At 39.3% G+C, this 18,071-nt stretch overlaps 1 protein-coding gene across 1 annotated transcript in view; it reads right to left on the bottom strand.

Annotated features, from left to right (window-relative positions):
• The window catches only part of TMEM132D (transmembrane protein 132D), a 234,809-nt gene that overhangs the window by 31,900 nt on the left and 184,838 nt on the right, over nt 1-18,071 (bottom strand). The window contains exon 5 of the mRNA XM_010196487.2: nt 7,607-7,750. Coding sequence (XP_010194789.1) covers nt 7,607-7,750 — 144 coding nt within the window. The remainder of the gene's footprint in view (nt 1-7,606; nt 7,751-18,071) is intronic.

Raw genomic sequence — 18,071 nt, 5'->3', positions numbered from 1 at the left:
AATCTTCTGTCAGCAGAGCTGCACAGACTCTATTACATAAGAAATCTGGAAATATTTCTACATCCTTGCACAGCCTCTGATATTTTATCATAACTATACTTTTTATGTGCTGTGATTAAGTTAAATTTAACAAGAGTGGTTCCTAAAGAGTCCATGCTCTGTCCTAGTTAGGATTATGTGTATTATTAATAACCATAATGATGATGCTTAGATAGTACCTTTTATGTAAAGATCTCAAAGCATTTTTCAAGGATTTAGTATTAATGTCCTTTCTATGATTAACTGTCAAGCTAATTCAGAACCATTGTACATCTTTTGTATGTGTCTGTGCTGAGACGGATCAAATAAATGACATGCCAAAGATCACAATAGCACACCAATGTCACAGCTGAAAGCATATGCCAGAGCCCACACTATAACCAGCAGATTTCAATGCACCATATGAAAAGCCAGTCAATGGGTTATGTAATTGTTGTCCAATCTTACTCAGGCAGAGGCAAATGAAATTAAAAATAACATTTCACACTCTGTATGCAGACAGAGACCTCCTTAGAATCTGTAATGCCTAAAATCTCAACCCAGGTTTAACCACCAGAGCACATTTCCTTTCTTCACTACCAATGAAGAAGAGAGAACTGAACATGACTGCAAGTCCAGGTTCACTGTGTCCTTTCAACCTCTTAGCCTTCATAACACTTGTAGGCTCCCATTTTCTTTCATATATGTGTATCCTTAAATAAGGCTCTTGTTCCTCCAACTGCCTCTGATAACTCTAGGAGTCCTGTAAGTATCCCTTACCTAATATTCAGGATATTTCAGATCTGAACATCAGTTTCTCTGCTAACTAGATCACCATACTCATCTTTGGCTAATGAGCAGTATAGTACTGATACAGCCATGGGATCTAAGCATATTTAAATCAGCTGAAAATCTCTTGTCACATATGTTTTTATATTATTAAGATCAATCCCTTCCATAGCTAATACAATATCTGGACAGTCCTGCAAATAATAAGCAAAACCAAAGTAATTTAGTGGCTATGCTGTACCTGATATGTCCAGAAAAATCCTAAATTATTCTGAGAAGACAGTAATTTGTATGGCATACTGAAAGTTTTTACTCTGTGGGAACAAAGCAACACAGAGTTTTGTGCCATGATCTGGAGGATGGCTTAGAGCAGGTATGAACAGCTATAAATACCACATCTTCTAAAAGAAAGTGGCAGACAGTCACTGGAACTGAAGAACACAAGGAATTTTAAAGGTAAAAGGAACTGTTAAAGAGAAAGAATCACAACTTAAATGATTAATGCAAGTTTCTGTTTTGGAGACAGGTGCTATTGGATGATCTGAACCCAATTTAGCTTTCATTTCTATCAGTGTGCTTCAGTAACGTGCTGCTGTTCTAGCTCAGTGGAATGAATTTCCCTTTGTATTCAGCTTGTCTTTTCCTTACTCCCTTGGCACATTTTTTCTAGAGATCAACCAATCTCTTTTCATTGAGATGATGGAGCACTTCTAAGTACTGGGATTCAGTATACAATGAGCTGTGTTTTGAAAGCATCTAAAAACAGTAAGATCCCTAATCCCTTTTGGAAAACAAGGTGGTTTTGACATTCCTCCATGGGTATTTTTCACTGTACAAATCTGACACTCAGAAACAGGTGAACCACTTGGAAGTTCTTCTTCTTGATAGTTTCTGAGCATCTTCACTTGGTGGATTGACAGGCACAGGGCCAGGATAAGCCTTTTACATGGATATCTCAGACTAATGATGTGACAGTATGGGAATGCCTGTGCAAAGCCAGTTTCACATGTCATTTAAGTGAATATATGATAGAGAGGAACATTCCTGGGCCACCTCTCAAGCCTCAGCTACTAATTTCCACTCCAGTGTCACTTCTTTCACAATGCTGGCACGAGCATTGTGAGCATCTGAAAGAAAGTCAAGGAGTAGGCAGCTGAGCAGGCAGACAGCTCAATCACCAAAAAAAAAAAGCCTAAACCAAAATTGATTCATTTTCACTGAGTTGCAGTCATGGCTAGCAGAAAGACAGGGATGGATGGCAGCTTCATGGCAGTTAAACAGTCACAGAATTTCACCTTAGCAATTAACACATTCCTCAGACATTCATTGGCCCCTTTTGGGTTTGGCAAATGAGTAAATCTGCTCACTCAGATATATCCTTTGGCATCACTGCTTGGTGATTTTTACCCATTGTTTTTATGGGTATAGAAATATGGGTACAGAAATATGCACAGGAAGGAAAAGATTCTCATCCCTGGCTCTACAAGAACACATATTCTTCCCATTAAGCACAAAGAGATTTCTGGGTATCTTCTGTAGAATTTTGAAGAAGTTTCAATTCAGGAATTATTTGGATTTTTCTGTTACAGAGAAGTTTTGTATTTTATAAGCTTACAGCCTTTCATAAATATAAAGAAACCGTAGTCAACAGCAACTGTAGCAGTCACACCGGGATTTTCAGTATGGATGATTACAAAAAGGCAGCTTCACAAAAACCTCATTACTTCACAAGATTCACATTAGAATGATGAATTTGAAGAATAGGAAAGAGAAAAATCCAGTAACTCCAACAGCTTTAGGTGAGTTTCAGATGATTCCTGGGAGATGTGGGACTGTTATATCAGTTCTACATTCAGAACTCATCTTTGCCATGTCTGCTCTTCATACTACAGAGAGATTAAAATTGTTCCTGCTCCCTTTATAACCAACATCAACAACATATGGACTGAACTCAACAGTTATTACCACAACTTATAGTGCATTTTCCTGAGTTTGTTCTGTCTCTTGATTACCAGAGCAGATCAGAAAAAGCATTTTCTTTTTCACAGTTGCTTCATCCTAAGGTGAAAAGTTCAGAAAGATTCTGATGTCAGGGATACTGGAACTGAGTTGAAATGACAGGATGTGATTTCATCATTTTCTATCAAAATGAAATGTTTAGATATTGCAGAAAATAAAAACATCCATTTGCTGACTTAAATCAAATGTTTCTTTCAAGACAGATCAAAATGATTTGGAATGGAACAAGGCAGTTCAGCTGGTGAGAGAAAGCACATTATCTTGTGGAAAACCATGGCATGAACTTGATCTTCACCGAACCCTCAGGCAGAGATTTATTTCCCCGTTACAAAATTCAGCCCTATGCAACTATATTCTTTGCAAGTGTTCAATCTAGACAAATCCCATTTGCTGATGGAAAAGTATTTTCTTTGATATCATACAACAAACTATGCTAATTACATCTGCTTTTTTCCTCCCATCTGGTTTCTCTGAAGTCTGAGCGATGAAAACCCACTTGACAACTTTACCTGAATGTAATCTTGCACATTCTGGTTAGATAGTTTTCTCACTGCTTCTGAAACAAGGCCTTGCTCTCCCTCACTCTTCCCTCTCTCCCACTTTGCTTTGCTCCCACTCCAAGATGCTTTCTCCCTTTATTTTTCTGCCTCCACTAATTCACTGGAGCAAGAATCAGAAAAAGGTGAATATTTGGCTTCCTCTTTTTTTACTAGATGAGCTGTAAGACTCAATCAAGCCAAAACATGTATCTCAAATCACTCTTAGCTCAGCTTAAGCTTGAGAGATCACAGGGAAACTGGAATTCTTCACACTCTTGTTTTTAAAATGTCATGTATCTTTGCAGCACCTTTATTTTGGAGGCCCATGCCTTTGATCTGCAGCCATGAAGGTTTTCTTTTCCAGTACAAAGCTGGAACTGGAAACTTGTGTAACCGCATGCATCCAAGAATGTGTTGTAAACAAAGTATCAAATGAACTGCCACTTGCAGTTCATTGCAGTGAAATCTCCAGCACTGCAACTGCCAATAAAAAACTAAGGAGCTGATAAAATCCTCAACTCAATTATCTCTCCCTCTGTTTTTGTCCTCTCACTCCACTGACTTTAGGAGAATTCAACCTTTCCTTGAAGTGCACCAGTGTAAGAAGGAAAAGAAACAGCTGTTAAAAGTTTGCTGTTTTAAAACACTGTCTGCTTCAGGCTATTTTAAGTGCTCTGACACTTCACTGTTTTTTTAAGTCTGTCACTTGATTAAAAAGAAGATATTTTGCTACCGATAAGAAGCACACTAAGTGTTATTGAAAGACTTATATTACAGTGTAATAGAAAGAAATGCCAGAGTAACTGTATTCTGTTCCCACTCTGTGACTTCTAGTGAGTGGCTCCTGGACAGAGCTGAGGATATACTGAAATTTTTAGTTAACTGATCAAACAAAATGAACCTAAAGGTGTTTTCATTTCAGCACAACCAAAATGCAGATTTTCAATTAACTAATCAAACCAAAACTGCAGAGCACTGGGAAGTGCTGCTTTGAAGACTTTCAGGCTTTGTTGAGCCTTGAAAATATGGCCATTTTGAAATGGAAATGTCTAATCAAAATGAAAGATTAAAAGACGATGATTGTTTTTCTCTCTCCTCATTCTTGATTTATATCATCTTAAGAATTTGATCCATGTTAACAACCCAGCAAAAAAATTGTGCTCACTGGTCTCTTTTTTCCACGAGGTCAGTAGGAGTTTTACAATCTACTTCAATGGCCTGAACTTTACAGCACTTTGAAAATCTCAGCTTAGCTTTTCTGTGTCTCAGATTCCTCATTTGTGAATCAGAGTTTCTAACATACACTCTCATTTTTGTTGTAGGTACTCTATGACAGTGGACCAAATCATTTCAGGTAATCATTTGTCAATAAAAATACAGTTTCAATGTATTAAATTCTGTCCTGATATATTCAACCAAGTTTAAGTAGATGCAGTTTGGCAGAAAACAAATCAGTGCAGAATTTGGTCCAGCTCTTTAAAGTTCTTTGAAGTCTCAGATGAAAGAAATGAGTAATAAATGTGGTCCCTGAAACTAAAAGAAGAATGAGGTACCTTCATTCTGCAAGGAAAATGAGCTTAAACTTGTCATTAATCAACACCAGAAACATAGGAATAAAAGCTAAGCTATGAAGATGTAATCAATCTGTGAGATGCTACATGACACATGCATTGAAAAACAGCAACAGGAAAGATATAAACAAATGTAATCTTAATCTTTATATTTCAACAGGCATTTTAAGCAGACTTCATATTCACTACTCTCATGCCCAGAGAACAGAAACTCTAATTACTGTTGCATAGTGAAGGCTAGCCAGTAATTATATATCTTTATCTTCATTAGAGAAGATGTCTGTGAATGAGGCTTGGTCTGAAATAGAGCAGGTAAACTAGAAACTCATTTCATGGGGAGACACATTTTCAATTAAGAGCTCACTTTAAACTAGTGACTTATTTTTATGTTGCTGAAATTTTCTCTCCTATTGCAGAGGAGTGAACTCTCCAGGGTCATTTGCAGAAGCCCCTAATGTCTTGATCTCTGATTAATGATTTCCTGCTTTGACATAGGGCCTATCATTAGCATCCTAGTACAGTGGTATATCTATGAATAATATTAAGCACACAAACCTTTATCGGTACGTTCATTTAATTACAATTAATTATAGATATACACTTAAGCAGTGCTGCCACTTTAACCTCTTTGCCAGGGTTAGAGCTGAGCATATTGTTGCAGATTTATATCAGACAAAACCATTACACAAATATCCAACAAAAAATGGCAAATTATTCTGATAAACTGAACCATCAGAAAACAAAGCTGATTTGAAAAATATCTTCCAAATGATTTATTTGCTTTCAAATGATTTGTTCCAGTTCTCTGAAAAAAACTAAAAACTTGGTTAATGAGCTACTGAGTGAAGACTTAGTCCATTAACTTCCACAACACAAAGATCCCAAATAATTGCTTTCCCAGTTTAAATCTAGCTTTAGTCCAACAGTTTGCTATATTTGGCAGATTTAAAAGGGATTCACAGAAGTGAAGAAAAAACATCTCTATTAAGACAGCCATAATGATACATTTAATCAGAAAATATCAATATGGTGGCTATCCAGATAAACAGAAACCCTGAGCAGATCTAAAAGGGAAACCAAAAGTGCTGGACTTTGAAATTACTTGGGTTCATCTTGTGTATAAGAAGTGATCATGAAGAAATAACTGTTTAAAAGTCCAAAGAGTATAAATATTGGTTTTTGTTGCTTTTTAAGAAGACCTTTTTAGAGATAGCTCGAGAAAAGATCATTTAAACCTATACTCAGCTCTCTTCTTCAATTACCTTGCTCCAAGTTGTCACTCCCTCTATGATATGAAGTTGCTAAAGTCTCAGATTCTCAACAGTTTCCCATATGACAGCAACCACTGGATACCTACACTCAGCTTTGCCTATAAAGGCAAAAAATGTCCACCAGGAAGAGTCTTTTTCAGCTAATGGGGTCCAGGGAGGCTTGCTTTGGAGCTAAACACTACCCTCAGCTGTTTGAATCCAAATTAAAATGAACATACCAGGGAGAAAGCTTAGCATTCCAGTCAGCTTTAGGCTAAGGCAAATTTCACAAAGGCCAAGTCCTGCAATATGGTGCAGTTCACAAAAGTTAATGGGATAACAGTGATTTCCAGCAGCTGGAGGGGTGGCCTGTGGTATTTGTAATGGTTTTGTGACATGCTGGTTATGTTAAAAAAAAAATCAATTTTAACTTTTATTTGTAGCCATGTTTCCTCTTCTCAAGTGACAGCCACAGATGAGTTTATGCAACAGAAAAGCTGCTGTAGGCAAGCCAACATTTCTGTCACCATGCTGGAACACTTTCTACCATATCTCCCACAATCACCACCACTGTGTCCTTTCACTGCCCTTAACTTGTGTTAACCATTAAGCAAGCTGAGAAGGAATACACAGGACTTCTTACAAGCTTTTAGTGGTAATATTGGTACAAGCTGAAAACCTTCAAGACACAGTAATTTTCCTAAGAGTCTTAAGGATCTCAAGATCCTAAGATTTCGTAATAAAAAGGCACTTAAAGACATTCCTGCAAGCTCTCTCCTCACCACTGCCTAGGAAAGTAAACTCTGTGAGTCAAAACTAAGAGTAACAGTACATTATTGCCTGCCATTTTTCTTTCAAGAAGTTGAGGCCAATGAGCTATTGCACAGAATAAATCCACTGGACAACTGTCTTGTCCACTAGCTCCCAGTTCATGTTCAGTACCCAATATGTTTCCTGTAAGACATCCTAGAAGCAACTGTGACCAAAGTAAATTCCAAATGTAAAGCTAATGTTGCTTGCAATACACTACAGGGTCAGTACCAAGACTCAAACTTTGAGTCACACAGCAGGTGTTCCAACGTGGTAAACTGACTTCTGAGGAGTTCCTTCTCTAGAACATCAGCTGACAACATTCTTGAAGCTACACAGCCCATACAGCTGAAAAGTAACATGCAAAGGTAGAATGAAGTCTGAAAATACTTCAAAGGTGGAAAGTGACAGATAGTTCCAAGTATTTGACATGCAGAATGAAAAATGTGCAATTTTGTTTTATTGCTTCACTGAACCAACCTATACATAACAGTGATAATAAACCTTTCTCTTTCAGCAGTAGAACAATTAGAAAGATGAAACAACTTTTTGCATTGAAGAACACCACTGTTTTGTGGGGCCTTTGTGCAATGGAGCAGTATGATCCTACCTTAATGACATCTTCATCTGATGATCTGCACTCCACAGATTCCAGAAGATCAGTCACAGTCCCATCATCTTCCACGGAGATCACTTTGACAGGCACAGCCACTGTCTTCCCAGTGAGAATAGCTGTATTCAGGATCTCTGCTTCCTAAGAGATTGAAGAAAACCCTTTTAGTTAATAGATTTTGCTATTATTCCATTAGTACCAACTAGATTCAGGTTTACTTTAATTTCTAATGGATGTCTTTAATTTCTAAGGATTGTTCCAAGTGCAGCAAGCAGGAAAGACAAATTGCTCCTTCCTGAATGTTCATCAAGTGTCAGAGCAACCTAACACCCTAGGAATGACCCTGCACCATGTCAGTAAGATGTACGGTGCATCTAGCAACAGTGAAATCTGCATCCTGAGGAGCTCACTAATGATCTTGCTGATCACATAAAAATCATGTCTTAAGTCTTGCTGGTTTACCCACACAACTGTTTTCTGATACGTTTCCTGAGACTGCTGAAATTCTGTGACACTGTTGGAAAATGTCAACATTTAGACCAAAGAAATACTGTCTATTTGTTAGGGAACAAGTCTGGATTGAGGACAGTCAGAAATCCACTTTGCCCCATATCTCCTGGGTGATTTTTTTACAAGTCCCTGTAGCCAGGGTATCTTCTGCAATATGTATATTTTCTAACTTCCAGCCTGTGGACAGCCTACACAGGAATAATAACTGCTACAAAAGCTACCTGATAGCACATCAAAGCACCTGGCTTGCAGGATGTGCTCTAGCATGGTCTTCAACTGCACGCTGGGTTGGACACCCAGGCTAACCATGTGTATGGAAGCACCTCTAGTCTTACAGGCAGGCTTTATGCTGCTCTTTGCGATGCGATGTTGGGAGAGTCAACAATTCACAGCTTGTAAAACCGGCCAGTGGCACTATCTCTCATGACTGATATCTGTTTTCCACTGCTTAGATTGCCACTATTCTGGTCCTATGTAAATGACTACATATACCACAGGGCTATGGAGGATCAGACCCTCATCAGGTTTTCTAGAACTTATTCTGGCTCCTGTTGGGTGGTGGCGGTCAAGCACTTGTTCATGACTGTTTCTTTACCTTTTAATGAGGCTCATGCAAAACCATCCTTTCCTGAAAAGGAGGGTGCTGAGAGGGGGCCTGGACTCTTTAAACAAAAAAGCTCTGCAGTGACTTGTGTCCCTGGTACGTCACTGTTGTGGTAATTATTGCAAAATGCATTCCTTCTGTCTGATTTATCACTGCTAATTTAGAAGTGCTGAGTTTTGATTAAATGAAGAGCATGAGACCAAACAGCACTCTCAGTTTCCTGGGTGCCACATCAGTTTTGCACAGCAGGTACCACTGACTTGTGCCAAGAAACCACAGAGAGCATAAATTGGTGCCTGAATTCTTCCTTTCCTAATTGCATGATACTGCTCACTCCTGGAGATTTCAGAACTGTGCCTGCGAATCACAGATTATCCCATAGAACAAGAGGCTCTTGATTTCAGCTGCCTCTTGTGAAATAAAGGCTTCCAAGGCTCACCAAGTGTTAACTTCTCATTATCCAAATAGCTCACGCTATGAGCTCTGAGATTGACCTGATTTTACTTGTGGAAGACAACAAAGTGGGAGATTGAAATCAAGTTACCAGAAGATGGTGACTCCCTCTACTGCCTGTTGGGCTGAAGAGGAAAAACTGAGATTTCTCTCATCTAAGGGATATGGATCAAAAAGATCTTTTCCTATTACTTAAAGAAACAGAGACACTATTTGAACTCAAAGCAATATTTAAAGAAAAAAAGAAGAACCCCCTCCTGGTCTTTTGATAACTGCTTTGCTAAAGTTATCCCACCCTCACCACGATCTTTAGGGGAGGCTGAAATAGGATTTCACAAAAAGAGAACTTAAGAAGAAAATCCTCCTCCTCCCTCTGCACAAAAGCCCTTCAGATATTTTGAAATTGTAATTCATACAAAGGTGAGAATATCTGCCAGTAGCATAAGGCCCTTCTGTCTTGAGTGCACATTTGTTCTTAGTGGAGAATATATTATTCAGGCAATTGATGTCTCAGAAAGATTTGCCATGAAGTTTCTAGGCTATTTTTTTGGTCCACATCTGGGCTTTGCAGCAAAGTTAGAGCACATAGGTTATTTAGATACTTTTGCCACTCTCCCGTAGGGTCCACGGAGCTGCAAATGGGGGAAGCTTGAGACATCAAGTGCTATTAAGTATCCCCAATAATAACAGAATCCAGGCATTAGGCCCTGATTTTGCAAACACTTAGGCAAGAAAGTACTTTCAGTAGGACTATTTGAGGCCATACCACTTGCCTAGCTACTTGTACCTTGCCCCAAGACCTACTCCTCCAAGCAGGAATGGCCTTCTTCCTCCAGCTGATACATTACAGTGTGATCCATGCAATTATTTTATAAAGCAAAGGGAGGTTTAATAACCGAGCCTTTGAAACAGCGTGATTAATGAGCTCTGCTTACCAAAGGCAAATGTAATTTCCCCTGGCAAGAGCTTGTAACTGAGAACGATTCTCATAAGCTTCAATAATTTTATTTGAGTTTCTGAATTTTCCAAGTGGTGGTTTTGGATATTCTGAACACCTTCTGCATCTCAATATATCTGATGTGAAAACAGGACACTTGGTGCTCAGCTATTTCAGTGTCAATACCCCACTTCTCAGCTATCTTCTAAAAGTATGTGCAAAGTACATCTAATCCACAGGGACTTTCTGCATGTCCAGAGCCTCAGATGGCTTCAAAGCTCAGTAACATGGTCTCAGGTAGTGTCCTAGAGTTTCCTGTATGAGACTACAGTCTGACAGATCTTTACTTATCCCAAATGTGTGAACAATTGCAACAACTTTAGTAATAGTATTTAAATGCAAAGTCTTCATAGAATGGTGGTGTATTAATACCCCATTCTAAGGTAAGGAAGCAAATTCATATGTTGTCTCTATTAAAAATCAAAGATTCCAGAGTCAAAGTTTTGTATTTTTTGTCTGTATTCATGTTCTAGATCAATGTTCAGAACTCAAGTGTTTCCAGAACTGTGCATAGTCCATATAAGCCCAACATGCAGCAGGTGACAGTACTGCTAATTCTTAGAAAGCCATAAAAATCTACAAAACAATATTTGTCCTGTCTTTTGTTCCAAAAGAAATGAGAGGCATGAGGGGCAAGAAGTAATGCTGGGAGTTCACAGAAATGTCTACATGATTTTCTGATTTTCTATCAGCAACTACTTGTCCTGTCCCAGGAAAACAAGGTAATGCAATACTTCTCTAAAGCAAAAGAACAAAGCAAGCTGGCAGGTGTCCGAAGCTGTGCTAATCTCCACTACAATAGCTGAGCTGTATATTCTACCTGCAGAGTTTTCAGTACCTCTACATGTATGGACTTGGAGGATGATTTTGTTAGGCACCTGGTTTGCATCTCATCCTTGAACATAAAGGCATAATAACCGTTTACACCAATTTACACCGCAGGACCAGAGTAAAACGCTTCTTCAGTCATTTGTTTAATGGCTAGAAAAGGCTTAATGTTCTCCTGGAGAATGTGTATTAAAATTATTTCATTTTTGAGGAAACATGTGATACTTCCTTGGCTATACAGAGATTTATAGTTCAGAGTCTCAGCATGTAAAAGCTATAGCTCTAAACAGTTACTAATTTCAAAGTGTTACTTTTTGCTGCTTAGATAAAGAAATCTGAAGAAGTACTATGTTCTTTATCCATAACTAACAGTGATTATAAGAGATATGATGTCATAGCACTGCATGATGGGAATAGTTATACTTTTGCAAAGCTATAACCAAATATTTTAATGGCTAAAAGTTGATTCCCTGAGCAGCTATTAAAAAGGTGCTGAACTTTCTCCAACTAGCACATAGCATATCTATAATTCACAGACAGCAAAATCCCAAAGTAATAAAATGAAATAATAATCAGAGAAAAAACTTCTTTCTCCATGTAATAGAAGTAGAAGGCCAAGTAATCTTCATTCTGGAATCGTGACCATGTTGAAAAACAGTATTCTTTTAAAGAAGATTCTGGAGTGAGTGTTCTTTGCCTACTGAAGAGACATATTAAATAACTGAGCATATTAAGCCCTCCAGCAGAAAGTATATTCAGAGGATATACACAGTAAGTATCTATTTAGGTAGAAATGCAGAGTGAATACCTATTAGTTTTTTCCAATTTTAATTGGTAGCTTTTGTGCATTTTAATTTCCCTTTGGATATCTTTTGCCTTATAATTCCTCAGGTGAAAGAAATGACTTTAACAATATCTTTATAAATCTATGGGCCTTTCTTTTTCATCCCCTGGTTCTCTTTGTATACACAATATTTCCTAATGTTTGCACTGATAATGACTTTTAAAAGAAATAAATGTGTGACTAACTCATGCTTAGCTTTGAGGCCCCACGTCAAATTTATGTGAAGTTCTTCTTTTCCAAAAGTGTTTTAGCATGATTCAACACATCATTTTAATGCTCAATTCTTATTAGCCCTCACAAACCTCACAACACTACAAGCAGCAGTGAGCGAGGCACCAGCTTGTTTTCAAAAAAGACCTTCAGGCATGTTTCCTCCAGATAACTTGGACTGATCTGCAGCTCATAGCCTTGAGGAGCATTTGTGTACAAGTAAAAAAAGGGGAAAAAAAGCATTATAATGTCCCCACAACACATGTTCTATAAGCACAGCAGATCTATAGTTACATTTCTTATTAGAGTAGTGGAATGTATTTTTGCAGACAGCTTCTAGCAGTCTTCTGATTTTTGCTATCTAGCTTCTAAAATCAAGAATGTTCCTTTCTGTTTTCAAAAGGTCTCTTGGCTTTTGGGTTTACTGTGTATATCCTGCTATAGGGAAGCCAATGTAAAAACACGATCATTGAAATCTCCTGAAGTCGAGAGCATGGCACTAAATGAGACTGAATAGCTGCCTGAAAATCCTTCCCATTTGGCACTCATTAATATCCTCCCTTTTCCTTTTTTTCTTTTCTATTAATCAGCCTGTAGAGCATTAATCCATGGTACCACCTTGAATCTTTTCACATTTGTTTAAAAAAGGCCTAGATTCTCCTCCTCTTCAGCTAGCAGCCATCTTATTTATATCAGAGAATCCATGCTTCAGTCATGCATAACTAATTTCAAATCTTATTTAGCATCAAGTCTCAGAATTAAGAAGCTAAGTGACAGCTGTTTAATTAACTCCTTAAGCTGATTAGAAAGCATTACAGAAATCCCCCCAAGGAAGAGTTTATAACTGTCAAGAGAGCCTAAGGCCATGTTAATGCTTCTGTTTAAATTTAGTAAGCTTCTAAACCAATAAAGTCTAAATGCTTGACGTCCTCATGGATGTGGTCAAATTCAGCTTTTTTCCTTGTGTTACCACTGCAAGGATAGGAAACAAAAACAACAGCACAGAAGAGATTTGAAAAGTCAGAAAGCAGAGGCTGAACAATAAATCAAATAGATGCATCTCTCTAAAGGAGCTGCTGGGAGTTCATGCTGTCTCACACTCGGTTATACTGGATTAATACTCAATGCAGAAGTAAAGCTGAGCTTGCACCTTAAATGCAAAGTCATCTCCCAGCTTCTGGTTGCAAGTACAAAGGTTTGTTCATTGGTTCTTAAAACATGGGGCTACAGAGAAACTGAAAATGCTCCAAAGCAAATTTCCTCGCTTGTAGTACATTGCTGTTAGCCCTGAGCTTGCAAACAGCTTGACATAAATAAAATACAATCCTAATTTCTTTATTTACCCTGTGGTTTTCAAGCCTTTAGGATGTACTACATTTTTTTTTTAAATGAGCTGCAATTCTTCTGTGTCCAAAGGAATGAAGGAACTGGGGCCATAAATAACACAATTTGTGAGGCCTTTAATATAAATAGAAGAGTTGCAAGTGCAAGATGAAATACTGCAAGCATGTGAAATGATGGTGAGACCTGAATGCAAAAATGTGAAAAGATTGACATGAATGTCAAAGTTAGGTGTTTGATTTAATGTCTGCAGCTTTCACTGTGTGGAGAGAAATCTGAAGTCACGGGGAATGTCAGTGAGGATAGATAAGGAAATTAATCACTTTTAATTTAATCACTTGATACTTAATCTGTTTTCTTTTTTTGCCTTGGTACAGGCAAGACAGATCCGCAATCAGATGTGCTGACACAGGGTTAAAAAGGAGCATAAACAGACTCAAATGCACGTTTCCATGGACAGATCTACCTGCTGACCTCTCCACATGGCTGCTAGGGAGGGAAAAAGGGATTTGAATTTTTTTCTAATGGCAAAATGTGATAGCAGAACCATTATTTAAAAAGAATAAAGTGTCAGAATGAACATCTGAATACATTTTTTCATTCTTTCCTTTTCAGTCTGTGATTCCTTGAAAAGTTTAAACTGCATACAAAGGGGTGGGTGACCCACCTCCAGCCACTCTCACTTCTCCACTGAGGCAGCATCAGTGCTTCTGGAGTGAGGAGATTTGGCAAGGATGAGCTGTGAAACAAAGCCCTATATACATACAAAGCACAGTAATCGCAGGTTCTCAGTTTATGCCAGAGAACAGCCAATGGCTAGATTGTGTTGTAGGGAGCAAGCAAAGTGGAGTAATCACAGAGACTGTCTGCTCCTCCTACTGTCACATCTGAGGCATTCTGGAAAAACACCTAAGTATATTTAATCTAAGTTAACTTTTGCAAAGCATTTTAGCTATTTATATACATATACACATAAAAGCAATCTTTCATCTCAGTATAGATTGGATCTATCACTGCTAAGTTTGAGAGGGGAGGAAAGAAAAGATAAATATATGACAGCGCTGTAGTAAATAGGGAGAGAAGGAACAAAATAACAGGTAAGCCTTACAAAGGAAAAACAGGATCATTAATGAGATGACCAGCAGTGAGAGGTCTCATTATGCAGCCTGTAGTGCTCAGTAAAAAGCTCAGAAAGGAAAGAAATGCCTCACAGAAGCAAAACTCAGGTGCCACTGTATGTGCTCGGCTAAGTGAGGCTGCTGGTTGGGCCGGTAAAGGCCCTTGTTTCAGTTGTATGTTGTTACCACATGTGTTGTGGACACTGCTTGTTATTGCAGGATGCAATTCCACATCTGTAAGTGATAAAAAAGCCAGGAAATAAATCACCTCACTTCAAGGGAGAGAAAAAATGCCTTTGCCTGTTGTGTCCCTTTTCCTTAGCTTTGTCAGTCTCCTGTATCCAGACAGGAATCGCTCAAAACAAAGATTCTTCTCTTTTTTTGGCATTTCTGCAGTGTCCAGTCCACAGCTCAGATCTGTTGTTACAGGTGACAGTTTTCTTGAAGGTGAAACATGGGAAGCATTAAACATGAGCAAGAACAAAGTGGGGGTGACAGGACACTCTCTTCAGTGCTGACTGCTGTTTACAGCCCTGCTGCTGGGATAAAGGCACACAGGGTTTTAATGTCTTTAACAGTGACTTCAGAGAGCAGAAGTGTGTCCTTTCAAGCCTGTATCTTCTGCTAAGGATTTCTGAGAGCAGGCAGCACATAGGCAAACTATCTAGAGAGGGTAATGAAGTATTTAGCAATGGGACAGTTTGCAATGCTATCAGTAAGCTCTACTGGATCTCCTTTACACTCAACTGAGGAGCCAAACTCTCCCATGGGAGTTCTTTTTTCTAGCTGTGGAGTCAATGCAAATTTTTTCTCAGGTTTAAAACAACAAAGTCCCTTTAACACTTTGATGTCTAACATTCAGGAATTGTGTTAGCATCCTTTTGGCAAGTCTTTCTTTGGTGTTTTGGTGTTTTGCAGTGCTAAGTAGGCTACCATGACCCCAGGAAGCTGTCACGTACACTGTCTGTTTATCAGAGCTACAAAGTCTGAGAAGTGTCAGGCTGTGGTTCTTCCCAGAAATAATTAATTCACAAATTCCAAACTGTAACTTCACCAAGCTGTGTGAGCATACTTGATTTTGGTCTCCAGACAGACTGTTTTAGTTGATAATCAACAAGGTTTGCTCTTAAAAAGCAAACAAACCAACTTGGGGAGGATTTCCTTGCTTTTCCTAAGCATGCTGCCAACACTTTTAGACATCCTTGCAGGAAGGAAAAGCATGTCTGATTGCCAAAGGAAGACCTTTCAGAAAAGCAGAGCTGGGAGATCTGGCCTAAGGTATACAGATACACTATGTCTGATACCACTGAATTGCTGGGGAGACTGGTAGGGACATGTCATGCAAAATTAGCTAAACCCAATGAAAATTTCACACATGGGGTCAGTATCTCAGCTCCTGGATTGATGTACCAGCGTGAAGGCTCTTTTGATTCTCAGGCCTGAAGTTTGGAAGCCTAATGCAGAGGTCTGGTGCCTGCAGGGGTTTTGGAGCTCTGTAAGGGGTGGATTATGGGATGTGATGTGGGGATTTCCAGCAACAAAATGAAAGCTCTAGGATATCACTTCAAAGAAAAGATGCCAACGAGACTCTGGCAATGCAATTTAGCAGAGTAAATATTAGGTGTGATGTGTAGCAGAGCCAGAACGACTGGGGTCAAACAGACTGAAACAGCTTTGCTTTCATGGAGAGAAGCATTAAAAATCCCCAAACAAATTGCTAGTCTTGTTTAATATGGTTTTTTTCTTTTCTTCTCTTTCTTCCACAGCTTGCTGCTGTCATTCCCAGACTGCATTTTGAGCTGCACATGAATCATTCCCATCTTCCACATTCTACTAACCCCTGTGTTCTCAGTGGTCTGAAGGGAATACTGAGACATGACCGGGAAACCCTTTCCCCATCTGCCATACAGCTCCTTGGGGTATGGCCAGCAAGGAGCAGATTAAAGCAACCCTTGGGATACAGAAATACCCAGCAGAGCGGTCTGACAGGTTCTTTTCTGTCATTTTCTGCTTTCCAGAGGCAAACAGCAATGAAATCTGCACACAGCCCTGCCTGCATGCATTGCTCCTCTTCCCCTCCTGCAGCCACTGCTGTCCCCGGGGCAGGTGACCGGGCAGGGACAGGGCTCTGTGCCACCAGGCACTCCTCCTGACCCAGTCCTCACTCTCTGCTCTGGCCATAATTGTATTTCTGCACTGTCACATCCAGCAAGTGACAAGCTGAAAGAGAGCTGAGGCTGGGAAGGGTGGGAGATGGGAGGTGAGGGGGAATCTGAAGCTGAGAACGGGTGAAGGGAACAGGGAATTTCGAGGGAAGGTTAGCTGCTACCTAAAGAAAAAAGGGGAGAAATACTGTCCCACTTCCCTTCATTAAAGGATATGGGACTTGGAAAATTTCTCTATAATATGGTACATGTAGCAGAGGGGAAAATTTCTCTATAATATGGTACATGTAGCAGAGGTTGCAATGGATGCTGGGCACAGCTGACAAGTGAAGCTGTTGTTTTAGTAGTGAGACCTCCCTGCTCATACGCGCTGCTCTCATACTCTGTTACCTGTTCTCTCTCACATCATCACATGTGGGATCATGCCTGTTTCTGCACTGACTGCAACTATTGATACTATAGATTAGAAATGCATAAACAAGTCAATGATCACAGTAGCTACATCGATTTCCTTGGAAAATGATTTCTAAGTACTTATCACAAAGGTATAAATGATGTGTTTTTATGTTACCAAGGAACATGCTTTCTGTAAAAGGCTTCCTCAGACTCAGGCCATGTGGGAATCAGGCTCCATCAGAGCCCTCTGAGATCCAAAACAGATGGAAGAAAATGGTTTATTTTCTGAATAAGTTTAGATTTTTCTATTGTTTTGCCAACAAACAAATTCACACCTGAAAACAACTTCAGCATCATCTTGTAATGTGTGATGATACATCTGCTGAGGTCTGTCTGCCAGTGCTTTATGCAGAGCTTTGTTTGTACTTTGAAGTCGTGCTGTGAAACATTCAATTATTTTCACACCAAACTATCACCATGAGCCTGCCTTGGTGACTCATGTTTCCTTTGTTGGCCACATGTTTGCACTGACCTATCTGAAGCCTGACTGATGTGGGCAGAGGTACAGATGCAGCCTTCCTTATTATGGATATCCACAGAGGAGGACTCTGCTGCTGGCTTGCCAAGCACCAAACACACAGCATCTACTTAGTCTTTTGAACTTGAGGAACTCCACAACTCAGGCACACAATGCAAACGCCTCATTTTCACCTCAAAGTCTGTGACATTTTTGCCCCATCCTACCTAGCTGCTCTATTATCTCCTACAATTGTCTCAGCTTTTAATGTCTACCAGACAGCTCTTTCACCCAGCACATCTATGCTTTTCCCCATGACACCTGCAGAGCTAGTTACTTCACAACTCTTTAAAATTCAGCTCTGCCATACTGACTACAGGATGTTACAAGTCTTGAACAGACATGTTTGATCCTCTCCTCACATCTCTCACAACTTTGGTTTAACTCTGTGAGGTCAAGTAAGACCTGTCACAGCAAAA

This window comes from Colius striatus, chromosome 17, assembly GCF_028858725.1.
Source record: "Colius striatus isolate bColStr4 chromosome 17, bColStr4.1.hap1, whole genome shotgun sequence".
Lineage (NCBI taxonomy): Eukaryota > Metazoa > Chordata > Aves > Coliiformes > Coliidae > Colius > Colius striatus.
This window is presented reverse-complemented; position numbering and strand designations above follow the sequence as displayed.